Below are 13,551 nucleotides of genomic sequence, written 5' to 3'. Positions count from 1 at the left end.
ACGATCTAGGATTACACACACACAGTTTCATATGTGGGGTGCACAAAACATACCTAGACTCTGAAAAAACTAACTCCCCAAACTCCTGGAATTAGAGGAGCCTGTCTAGACTACTGACGACCCAACCTAGGGAACCGAGGCCATGTTACTGCATTTTGCCTCTGGACAGGTGTGCTGCTCTACAAGCAATTCCTCACTCATACACCTACATCCTCTATCAATTGTGGACTCTTACCCCAAACGAGTATCACATTGTGGTCACTGCTTCTAGTGAACTATTTAAGTAGAGATGAAATAAAAATAACCATTTCTGCCTTTGAAGAAATTTAGAGCTAACAGAGCTTAGTATCAGACAGCTGAGAGCGAGAATTTTTGTCATGCATGCTAAGAGCGTTTGAATTAAGGTCATCAGAAGAACTCTACTTCACTGCATCTTTACATGCTTCTTACATACTTCCTTCATAAATTCATTCACCAGAGACTGAGTTATTCTTTGAGAGTAACGCCTTGCTCAGATGGGAGTCTCATATAACTCCTTCCCTCCTTCTCTCCCTTCTTTTATTCCTCCCTCGTTCCTTTTCCCTCTCTGTCCTTCATGTCTTCCTTCTTCTTTCCTTTATTTATCTTCTCTACATTTGGATGAGGATCCCACTGTGTAGTCACATCTGGCTTTAGGATCTTTCTGCCTAAGGCTCTACAGTTGTGAGATCACAAGAGTGCACCCCAGTGCTGGACTGATGTTTATGTGTGATCACCTCTCCTTTCTTAAACCTAAGGCTCGCATGAGACTTGTGGTAGCAAGAAGAACATTTTCACAGAATGAAGCCATCATTTCCATAATTTCAAGGAAGTAATTTATACATCAGCTTTATTAGTGCCAGATTCCAAGAGGATTTTTTTTAAAAAAAGGAAAATACATTAGTTTGTATCACGGTAACATCCTAATTTGCAGTTTTGTTCACACATATTAAGTATGTTAATGAATGTTTAGTCAATATATTTCTACATTAATACAGCATCTCTATTAAAATATAGTCAATATAGGATAGGGTTCTTTCTTCATCAGTCTTATGTGATCAGTTAAGAAACATGTTTAAAAAATTCTTTTCAGTAGTACTAGGATGTTGAAACTATGTCCTCAGACATACTGGGTGATAACTCTATCATTAAGTTATAAGCCCAGGACAATTATTTAACTTATTAAATTAATATTGTGAGTAATTGATGAATTTATTAAGACACTGAAGTATATATGAGATGATTCTGACCTTATACTCATAACTCAAGATCTCAATTTTTATATCTCTATTATACATAAAATTATAATTATGCAAACCTTATTATGATATGCTTGTATGTCACAGATATTTATTTGTTCTTCCATATGTGCAACCTAAATAAGCAGTCACTCAAACTTTGTCTCACTAAGTCTGAAAAAACAATTTTCACACTTTAATGCTTTAGAGACTAGGACGAGTATAAGAGAGTGATGCTCACTTGTTTTTATGAAATACATATGAGTGTATATACTCATATATATACCTTGAACTATGTACATACTAACTTAAAATATATTTCTTTTTAAATGCATAGATAATTGCAAATCACTGAGAAAATATTACTTCAAAATTCACTGAACTAATAATTCATCCTTGTGATATTACTTACTTTAATGGTTATCTTGTAGTGGGACAGTGAGATCATTTAGTAGTTCAAATAGAAAACAACATGTAGCTCATAGTAATATACAATAAATGCTAACTACCTTTTTAAAAATGTGGTTCTGTATAAATGATTAATTGATATGAAAAATTTTACAAGGAAAATCAGGATGCAGGACAGTGGTTCTCAATCTGTGGGTCACCACCCTTTAGGAGTTGAATGACTCTTTCACAGGAATCATCTAAGATAATTGGAAAACACAGATATTTACATTATGATTCATAACAATAGCAAAATTACAGTTATGAAATAGCAATGAAAATAATTTTATGGTTGGGGTCACCACAATGTGAAGAACTGTATTAAAGAGTTGAAGCATTAGAAAGGTTGAGAATCACTGATATAGGACATAATGATGAGTTTCTAATGAAAATTAATGTATTCTAGAGCTTTGGCTTGTATTATTATGCAGTTTTCTCAATAAAGTTGAAGATTAATCTAGATGAGTGTGCCTTTTCCAATATTATTTAAGGACAGAAATCAAGCTAGCACTAAAGGGATTTCTCATCAGCAATTTTTTCACAGCCGTTTTTACTTCTTTGTTCCGTAAACTATAGATAATAGGATTCAGCATTGGTGTTAACCCAGCATATATCAAAGCCATGAATTTATCTATCTCCTGTGAATTTACAGCTGAGGGCTTCAGGTACATGGAGAGAGCTGTCCCATAAAACAGAACCACCACCGTCAAGTGGGCTGCACATGTTGAAAAGGCTTTGTTTCGGCCATCCACTGAGCTGATCCTCAAGATGTTGGAGAGGATGAATGCATAGGACACACAAATGAGCAGCATTGGCAATGGTAGAAAAATAATGCTGATCACCATCATGATTAACTGTACCATAGAAGTGTCTACACAAGCCATTTTCAAGAGAGCCAGAATTTCACAGGTGAAATGATTGATGATGCTCTTACCACAGAGAGGCAGCTGAAGCACAGGTCCAGTTTCCACCAAGGCAGCGAGGCAGCCTGTCAGCCAGGAGCTGCCTGCAATCTGCACACAGAGTCTCCTGTTCATAATGATGGGATATCTCAGGGGATTACAGATAGCCACATACCTGTCATAGGCCATCATGGAGAGGAGCACACATTCAGTAGAGCCCATGGCAAGAGAGAAGTACATCTGAGAAGCACATCCTGAGAATGAGATGGTGTTTGTCCCTGAAACAAAGTTTGCCAGCATAGGAGTGAGAGCAGATGAGGTATACCAGATATCCAGAAAGGAGAGATTGCTGAGGAAAAAGTACATGGGAGTGTGTAGGTGAGAATCTAGGATGGTGATGGAGATCAGAATAGTACTGCCCAGCAAGGTGATCAGATACATCAGCAGACACAGCACAAATATGATGACTTCAACTTTGGGGTAATGAGAAAATCCCAGGAAGAAAAACACTGTGACAGAGGTCCAATTTTCGTGAACCATTTTATGATAGTATGTTCATGTAAGTATGTACTCATGGATTACATCACATATATACTTATAAAGCAAATGATCCTGCTTCACATTTCCTCACAGTTTTCCTTTATATGACCGTGTGCTTTGCATTTAAGTGCTTCTCTAAGTGAGAGTATTATTGTAGCAGTGCATGTCTAGACAGTCATTAATATAATTCAGCCACGAAGTCAGCAGATAAACAGTGAACTTGTTGCTTTTCCAGCAAGGCCTTTTCTCCTGTCCAGGTGGAATGGAAGAAGAGTTCGTTAAGTAAACATCATGAGAGAAGAACAAAGTAAATAACATTTTGCTGTCCCATTCCCAAACTGCATTTGTAGCTGCTGGTCTATAAACACATATTTACCTTTAAGTTACTGAGATTATTTTCTTCTCTTAGCTTGGAAATATTCTTATTATAGGAAAGTCTTTAGTTCCCAAGCACATGGTTTCTTCTGTCACTCCTAGAGATATGCTCACAATGATTGGGAGAGCCAGTAAGTAAAACAATGTACAGATTTATGCAGATGTAAAAGAAATTAATCGAAGACTTTGAACACTGAAAATCAAGTCAGAGTTTCCTTTTCAAACCTAAGAAAGTGATGCTGGATATTCTCATGGTTGGGGACACCTAATATCTGCAGCTTTCAAATGCTTGTAGTTGCTTTAGTGACTGAGCTACAGAAACATTCTCCAAAGGACCAGCCTCCAGATCTGGAAGGCAATTTGGTCTATTTGCTGCTTTTGAAAAACTTCCCAACACTGCAGCAGATTAAAGTTGCAAATCTGTCAGTACAGTATTACAAATGCTGAAACTCCAGGGATGATGTCCCTTAGATCCAATTAGTATCAGTAGTTTGCCTGCTCTAATTGTGCTGTTATTCAAACAAGAAATAAACATGTTCCTACTGTCACTGTTTCGAGGATGAGGAACTTTACACTTTTTAAAAATATGTTATGACGTAAGTCAGGCTAGCTACATGGATATAAAGGAGAGTAAATAAGGTTCTCATTTTCTCTTTCAATTTGAAGGAGATCTTCATATTATGCCTGAGACAAGCTGTACTAGATATGCAAGCACCAAGATGGGTGATCAAGAGCCTGAGCAACTGCTCTTCCTGATGATGGCTTAATTGTGAGAAGACTCACAATCTTTTTGGAAAATGAAATTGCACCTGATGAAGCAATGCTTTTCATGTGAGGAAGTTAGCTGTTGCATAAAAAGGCATCTTGACTTCAGAATGCTAATTGCAGGATCTATCCCTTTGAGCTTTGTAACACCAGTTTACACCGTGCCTGCTTTCAAGAGAGGCCCTGATGTTTGACACTGTATGAGGGAAATACACTGCCAATTGTTCGCTGTGAAATTGTAGCTGAGTAACTTCATTCTTATTTTATAGATTATACCCGTTGCCATTATCGAATTTACTCTACTTATCAGATATCTCTTCATTTTCAGACAAAGATAGTTATGTATTTGAACTGTTGCCTAAAATCAAGACACCATAACCAACCCCCCTATATGTACTAACTAATATTTACAATCAAAATGTACCCTTTGGGCCGACTATTTACTCATTCTTATAAATACATAACCTTCACGGGCCTGAGATCATGTGTGTGATTGACAGCTTTATCTGTAGAATTGTATTGTCCACAGGAAGGCCTAGGGCTTTAGTACAATAAACACTTTCCACCTCCACATGTTATTTTTGGAGCAAATTGCTTTCTGGAGCAAATTGGTGAGTCTCACTGACTTCAGTTTGGTTGTAAAAAGGAAGTGTCAGTATTTCTTAGGGTTGTCATGAGGAAAGAGATACTCTATAAAGGAACCAACATAGTACCCAATATGCAGTATGTACTAAAATATTAGACTTTTCTCTGTTCTATAAACTAGAAGAAAACCTTGATTCATTATTCTCCTTTTCTTTTTGAATATGGTTTACTAATTCTTTGAAAATTTCATACAATGTATGTTTTCACTTTTTCTTTATTTCCCCCTCCTCAGACTCCCCCTAGATATTCTCTTTGTCACCAAACTTCACATTCTCATTTTCTCTCAGAAAAATATAAAACAAAACAAACATCAAAACAAATATACAGAAAACCGCTAAGACAAAAATGCCCAAGTGATCTTCATTTACCATGGTCTCCTATTCCTTGTTCTCTCTCTCTGTTCTTGATCCAGCTGGGATCTCCCGCTCCCCCAAGCTCTCTTTCCCTCGACCCTTGCCCTTCATTACCCCCACTCATGTCCAGATTGTTCATGTAGATCTCATCCATTCCTCCGTCATTGGGTGATCCCCGTGTCTTTCTTGGGGTCCTGTTTTCCAGGTAGCCTCCCTGGTGTTGTGAGTAGCAGTCCAGTCATCCTTGTTCCACATCTAGTATCCTCCTATGAGTGAGTACATACCATGTTTGTCTTTCTGAGTCTGGGTTACCTCACTCAGGATGATTTTTTCTAGATCCATCCATTTGCCTGCAAACCTCATGATGTCATTGTTTTTCTCTGCTGAGTAGGAAGAAGCAAAGTGCTAGAGAGGCCCACAGAAATCCACAAAGATACCCCCACAATAGACTGTTGGCAATGGTCGAGAGACAGCACAAACTGAGCTACTCTGGTGATGGGATGGCCAAACACCCTAATTGTCGTGCTAGAAACCCCATCCAATGACTGAGGGAACTGGATGCAGAGATCCATGGCTAGGCCCCCCGGGTGGAGCTCTGGGAGTCCAATTAGCGAGAAAGAGAAGGGTTTATATGAGCAAGAATTGTTGAGATCAAGGTTGGATAAAGCACAGGGACAAATAGCCAAACGAATGGAAACACATGAACTATGAACCAATGGCTCAGGGACCCCAACGGGATCAGGCCCTCTGAATGGGTGAGATAGTCGATTGGCTTGATCTGTTTGGGAGGCATCCAGGCAGTGGGACCAGGTCCTGTGCTCATTGCATGAGTTGGCTGTTTGAAACCTGGGGCTTATACAGGGTTGCTTGGCTCGGCCTGGGAGGAGGGGACTGGACCTGCCTGGACTGAGTCTACCAGGTTGATGTCAGTCCTTGGGGGAGGCTTTGCCCTGGAGGAGATGGGAATAGGGGGTAGGCTGGGGGGAAGGGGAGGAGGGCGGGAGGGGAGAGAACAAAGGAATCTGTGGCTGATATGTAGAACTGAATTGTATTGTAAAATAAAATAAAATTAACTTTAAAAAAAATGCCCAAGTGAAACAAAAACCCACAAAAAAATAAACAAAGATCCATGGTGTTTGTTTTGTGTTTGCCATCTACTCCTGGGCATGGGGCAAGACCTGAAGTGTGGCTGATACATCCAGTGACACTCCATTGGAGAAAGCTTATTTTCCCTTTGCCAGTGGGTATCACTTGCAAATGGCTTCTTAGTTAGGGGTGAGAACCTGTGTCTGCTTCTCCTCAGTGCTCGACCCTACTGGGTTGAACCTCTGCAGGTCTTGTGCATGCTGCCACAGTCTCTGTGGACTCATGTGCACATCAGTCCTGTTGTGCCTGGAGAACACTGTTTCTGTGGAGTTATTAATCACTTCTGGCTTAGAATCTTTCCATCTCCTCTTTCACATAGATCCCTGAGCATTGAGGAAAGGAGTTTGATAAATACATCCCATTTAGGACTGAGTACTCCAAAGTCTCTCACTTACAGCACATTGTTATGGGTCTCTGCTAATTCTCATATACTTTAGCAGTGTTATGTATGGGTTCCATTTCATGGAGTGAGCCCTAAATCTAACTTAAAAGTGGTTGGTTTCTCCCATAACATTTGTGCCACTACTATACCAGTATATTTTGCAGGCAAGGTGCAGTTGTAGGTCACAGGGTTTGTAGCTGGGTAATATTGATTATCTTTGACCTCTGGTAACATGCACAGTACCTTCTAGCACTGTAGTGGGTAGCCATTCCAGCTTTGATCTGGAAGTTCCAACCCCCATTGAGACTTAGGCAACTGTCACGCCTACAAGGCGGGCCCAAGGGAGGCGCCTAGAGACCCGAGATATGGATGGGCCGGGGCTTTCTCTGGTCTGGGACCCTGAACAGTGGAGGTGGACTGAGCAGAGATCCAGAGAACACTGCTGGACTGCCATACACCTTCCCCAGACCCCGAGACCTACCTATCCCTTAATTTGTAAGTTACGCCATTAAATAAATCTCCTTTTAACTACGTGGAGTGGCCTTAATAATTTCACCAATATAGCACTATGAATGCTAGTTGGTCAGGGTGAAGCTTCTAGTTGGGTCGATTGATTTCTCTGTGCTTGATGACATAAGTAAGTATTGTCTTCAGCAATAGATCCTAACTATAGGTTGTAGAGAGCAGCCAATAACCTTCAATAGCCTCATACAATCTATTTAAATTATATTTACCCCTTCGTCTCCTCCCTAACTCCTCCTAGATCCATCCTTATTCCTTATCTTCCAACATCATGTCATACATAAATACATATGTACATACATACAATTTGTGCTGCCTATAAGCTCAAGCATGTGGGGTCATCCACTGAAGAGTGGTCAACCTACTGGGGCTACAGTCTAAAGAAACCTGCTGAGGCATCAGCAGCCCCCAGAGACACAGGCATCACTTGTACCGATTGGAAAAAAAGGTGAGTGACTACTCTCCCACCTGGACAGCCTTCCTTTCTAGGCCTTAGGCCCCAGTGAACACCCTGTGCCCATCTCCCTCCCATCACAACCCCAGAAGCTGGTCAGCAGGTAAGAGTCCTGAGGGCAGGCCACTCCACCACCCCTGCCACCCATTGGATTTTGCAACCTACAAGTCCGACTGTGCCCCAAAACCCATGGAATCCATCCTCCTCCCACCCGACCATCCCCCTTGGCATCAGTGGCCCCTGGAAACACAGGTACCACCAGTACTGAGTAGAGGAAGAGTCCCAGTAGCCAGACAGCAAAGACCCCCAGAGGCACAGGACAACACCTGCACTGATTGGAGGAAGAGATGGATAGACAGCTATGTAAGAATACATTAACAACATAAAAAGCAATATGGCACCACTAGAACCTAGTGGTTCTACAACAGCAAGACCTGAACATCCCAGTGCAGATGAAGCAGAAGAAAATGACCTTAAAAATAACTTTATGAAGATGTTAGAGGCCCTTAAAGAGAAAATAAAAAATTCCCTTAAAGAAATCAAGGAAAAGACAAACAAAAAATTGGAAGAAATCAATAAATCCCTTAAAGAAAGGCAAGAAAGCCAAGAAAAAAACAAAGAAATGAAGGAAACTGGTCAAGACTTGAAAATTGAAATAGAGGCAATAAGGAAACGTAAACTGAGGGAAATATAGAAATGGAAAATCTGGGTAAATAAATAGGAACTACAGATGCAAGCATAACCAACAAAATGCAAGAGATGGAAGAGAGAATCTCAAGCATTGAAGACACAATAGAGGAAATAGATTCATCAGTCAAAGAAAATGTTAAATTCAACAAAGTATTATCACAAAACATTCAGGAAATCTGAGACACCATGAAAAGACCAAACCTAAGACAATAGGGATAGAAGAAGGAAAAGAATTCCAGCTCAAAGGCACAGAAAGTATATTCAACAAAATCATAAAAGAAAATTTTCCCAACCTTAAGAAGGACATGCCTATGAAGACACAAGAAGTTTACAGAACACCAAAAAAGACTGGACCAAAAAAAAGCCCCCTTACCACATAACAATCAAACCACTAAACATACAGAGTAAGGAAAAATATTAAGAGCTGCAAAAGAAAAAGGCCAAGTAACATACAAAGGCAGACCCATCAGAATAACATTTGATTTCTCAATGGAGACTCTGAAAGCCTGAAAGTCCTGGACAGACTTTATGCAGACACTAAGAGACCACAAATGCCAGCCCAGACTACTACACCCAGCAAAGCTTTCAATCACTATAGATAGAGAAAATAAGATATTACGTGACAAAACCAGATTTTAAAAAATACATATCCACATATGCAGCCCTGCAGAAAGTACTAGAAGAAAAACTCCAACCCAGGGAAGTTAGCCACACCCATGAAAACACAGGTAATCCGTAATCTCACACCAGCAAATCCCAAAGGAAGGGAAACACACACACACTACCACTACCACCAACAAACAAGATAACAAGAACTAACAATCACTGGTCATTAATATGCCTTAATATCAGTGGACTCAACTATAAAAAGATACAGGCTAACAGGATAGATATGAAAACAGGAGCTGTTCTTCTGTTGCATACAAGAAACACATCTCAACTTCAAAGGTAGATATTATATCAGAGTAAAGGGTTGGGAAAAAGTGCTGTGGGATGGTCTGTATGTCAAGTGTGTTGCTGATTGGTCAGTAAATAAATCAATGATTGGCCATTGGCTAGGCAGGAAGTATAGGCGGGACAAGGAGAAGAATTCTGGGAAGTGGAAGGCTGGGGGGAGAGACACTGCCAGCTGCCATCATGACAAGCCGCATGGGAAGATCCCGGTAAGCCACGAGCCATGTGGCAAAGTAAAGATTAATAGAAATGGGCTAAATATAAGAGTAAGAGCTAGACAATGACAGGCCTGAGCTAATGGCCAAGCAGTTTAAATAATGTAAGAGTTTGTGTGTTTATTTTATAAGTGGGCTCTGGGACTGGCGGGACTTGGTGGCGGGAGCTGGAGAAAAGTTCTCCAGCTACAAATGGCGTCCAACGTGGTGGCAAGAGTCTCCACCTAAAAACGGAGAAAAAAGATTCTAAAACGGAGCTAAAAACAGCTCCTAGTTGTCTCTTTTAAGCTAGCGGCAGCCTGCATGTTTGAGCTACTATGGCAGGTTCCTGGCGTGCATGCTCAACCTGCCGCCGTATGGCGGGAATGAGGCCCTGCAAGTGGCACATTAAGCTGTGTGGTGGATTTAGCCTTTGCTAGTACAAAACAAAAAAAGGTTTTTGGGCTACACGCTGCTTGGATAAAAGCATAGACCCACGATAGCTCCCAGAGCTGGCGGTAAACGTAGCCATGTTGGGAAGCTGAGGTGGGCGGAGCCAGCAGCCACAGCTGCTGCAGTTTAAGGCAAGAGATTCACAATAAGACAGATTCAGATGTAATAGTTTACAATGTGTGTAAAATATACGTAGGCTTGAAAGAGACAAAAAAGGTGATATATAGAGTTATAAAAACAAATACATAGTTTTAAAAAATAAAGTCTTTAAAGAGACAGTAAAGGTAATATAAAAAATAAGCCACGTAAAAATGGATATTACACAGAGAATCTGGATTGTGTTGTCTTTGGGATTTTTAACTGCAGAAAAACATTTGATTGTAAAAGCTGTTGAGTTATGTCAAAATGTATATTCTAAAGATACTTTGACTTCAAAATTTGGATGTAAGGATGTGTTACTTTGGAAAGGAGACTCTGCTTTTGTTCCCACAGAAAGCCAAAGGCTATGGATTTGTTCAAGATTAAGATACATCAGGTTTGACCAGCCAAGACCTCCTGAAAGGTCTCCAATGACACCATGGCCCAGATAATCCAACGTTCAGATTGGATTCAAGGCAACTGGCTCAGATGACATACACTCATGGACTATTCCATAATTCTAAAATTTTCTTTGTATCCCCATAAGATACAGCGCCCCCCTCCAGCAGGAAGTAGTAAGAGAAACTACGCCCAAATTCCCAAATATACCAAGCTGACTTTGGAGATATGTAAAGGTTAAAACCTTCCTTTTTAAGAAAAGAAAAGGGGAAGTGCTGTGGGATGGTCTGTATGTCAAGTGTGTTGCTGATTGGTCAGTAAATAAATCACTGATTGGCCATTGGCTAGGCAGGAAGTATAGGCGGGACAAGGAGAAAAATTCTGGGAAGTGGAAGGCTGGGGGGAGAGACACTGCCAGCTGCCATCATGACAAGCCGCATGGGAAGATCCCGGTAAGCCACGAGCCATGTGGCAAAGTAAAGATTAACAGAAATGGGCTAAATATAAGAGTAAGAGCTAGACAATGACAGGCCTGAGCTAATGGCCAAGCAGTTTAAATAATGTAAGAGTTTGTGTGTTTATTTTATAAGTGGGCTCTGGGACTGGCGGGACTTGGTGGCGGGAGCTGGAGAAAAGTTCTCCAGCTACAAAAAAGTTTTCCAATCAATGAACCTAAGAAACAAGCTGGTGTAGTTATCCTAATATCTAAAAAAATAGACTTTAAACTAAAATTAATCAAAGAAGATGGAGAAGGACATTTCCTATTCATTACAGAAAAAAATTCATCAAGATGAAGTCTCTGAACACTTTTGTCCCAAATACAAGGGCACCCACATTTGTAAAAGAAACATTACTAAAGCTTAAATCAGACATTAAACCCCACACACTAATAGTGAGGAGACTTTAACACCTTACTCTCACCAATGGACATATCTACCAAACAGAAATCTAACAGAAATAAGGGACCTAACAGATGTCATGACTCAAATGTGCTTAACAGACATTTAGGGAACATTCCACCCAAATACAAAAGAATATACCTTCTTCTCAGCACCTCATGGAACCTTCTCTAAAATTGACCAATTACTCAGTCAAAAAATAAATCTCAATAGATTAAAAAAAATAGAATAACCCCCTGTATCTTATCAGACCACCATGGCTTAAAGTTAGAATACAACAACACAAATCACAGAAAGCCTACAAACTCATGGAAACTGAACAATGCTCACCTGCATCACCTTTGGGTCAAGGAAGAAATAAAGAAATTAAAGACCTCCTAGAATTCAATGAAAATGAATGCACAACATACCCAAACTTATGGGACACTATGAAAGCAGTGCTAGGAGGAAAGTTTATAGCACTAAGTGCCTACATAAAGAAGTTGGAGAAATCTCACACTTGCAACTTAACAGCACACCTGAAAGCTCTAGAACAAAAAGAAGCAAACTCACCCAGGAGGAGTAAATTACAGGAAATAATCAAATTCAGAGCTGAAATCAATAAAATAGAAAGAAAGAGAACAATACAAAGAATCAATGAAACAAACAGTTGGTTCTTTGAGAAAAATCAACAAGATAGACAAGCCCTTATCCAAACTAAGAGAGAGCATCCAAATTAACAAAATCAGAAATGAAAAGGGAGATATAACAACAGACAATGAGGAAATACAGAGAATCATCAAGTCATACTTAAAAAACCTGTACTCCACAAAATTGGAAAATGTAAACGAAATGGAAAATTTTCTGGATAGGCACCGCACATCAAAATTAAATCAAGACCAGTTAAACAATTTAAATAGACCTATAACACCTATGAAAATATAAGTCGTCATTAAAAGTCTCCCAACCAAAAAAAGCCCAGGACCAGATGGTTTCCGCACAGAATTCTACCAGATTTTCAAAGAAGAGCTAATACCAATACTCCTCAAATTGTTCCACACAATAGAAATGGAAGGAACATTGCCAAACTTTTTTTTTTATGAGGCTGCAGTTACCCTGATACCCAAACCACACAAAGATACAATGAAGAAAGAGGATTACAGAGGGTGCCTGAACTCGCCTTCTCCTATAATCAGATTGGTAACTACCCTAATTGTCATCGTAGAACCTCCATCCAGTAACTGATGGAAGCAGATGCAGAGATTCACAGCCAAGCATTGGGCCGAGCTCCAGGAGTCCAGTTGAATAGAGGGAGGAGGGATTACATGAGCAAGGGTGGTCAAGATTATGATGGGGAAACCCACAGACAGCTGACCCAATTCATGGACCTTAGGAACTCTGAACAGACACCTGAGGAGCCTGTATGGGACTGAACTAGACCCTCTGCATGTGGGTAACAATTGTGTGGCTTGGTCTGTTTGAGGGCCCCCGGGCAGTGGGACCAGGATCTACCTCTGGTGCATGAGCTGGCTTTTTGGAGCCCATTCCCTATAGAGAGATGCCTCCCTCAGCCTTGATGCAGGGGAGAGTGGCTTGGTCCTACCTTAACTAGATGTGCCAGGTTTCACTGACTCCCTATGTGAAACCTTATCCTTTCTGGGGAGCAGATAGAGGTGGCATAAGAGGCATGTGGGGGCGAGCAGGAGGAAAGGAGGGAAGGGAAACTGTGGTTGATGTGTAAAATGCATAAATTTTTAATTTTTTTTAAAAAAAGAAATAAACCTGCTGAAAATCAGGCTCCTAATAAATGTGCCTTTGGTGGCTGTGGGAAGCAGATCATGATCTGAATAGGAAGTGTCCTTCTGAATTACTCTTGTTTTGAGAGCTTGGTCCACAGTTGGTGCTATCTTGAGAAGTTCTGTTTTTAGGAGATCCACCCTGGCTGGATGACGTATGTTACTAGAAGCAGACTCTCAGAGGTACCTCGCTTCTGGATCCCTCCCCCGACTTTGTCCAGTTCAATGTGAAGCAGACATTTCTCTTTTATCACATGCTTTT

At 40.4% G+C, this 13,551-nt stretch overlaps 1 protein-coding gene across 1 annotated transcript; it reads right to left on the bottom strand.

Moving 5' to 3' along the window:
* Window positions 1-2,185: 2,185 nt before the first annotated feature.
* LOC131904704 (olfactory receptor 13F1) lies at window positions 2,186-3,145 on the bottom strand. The gene has a single exon (XM_059255757.1). The coding sequence runs from the start codon at window positions 3,143-3,145 to the stop codon at window positions 2,186-2,188; it is 960 nt and encodes a 319-aa protein (XP_059111740.1).
* Window positions 3,146-13,551: the final 10,406 nt, after the last annotated feature.

This window comes from Peromyscus eremicus, chromosome 2, assembly GCF_949786415.1.
Source record: "Peromyscus eremicus chromosome 2, PerEre_H2_v1, whole genome shotgun sequence".
NCBI lineage: Eukaryota > Metazoa > Chordata > Mammalia > Rodentia > Cricetidae > Peromyscus > Peromyscus eremicus.
Note: the sequence above shows the minus strand (reverse complement) of the source record. Positions and strands in the feature narration are given on the sequence as shown.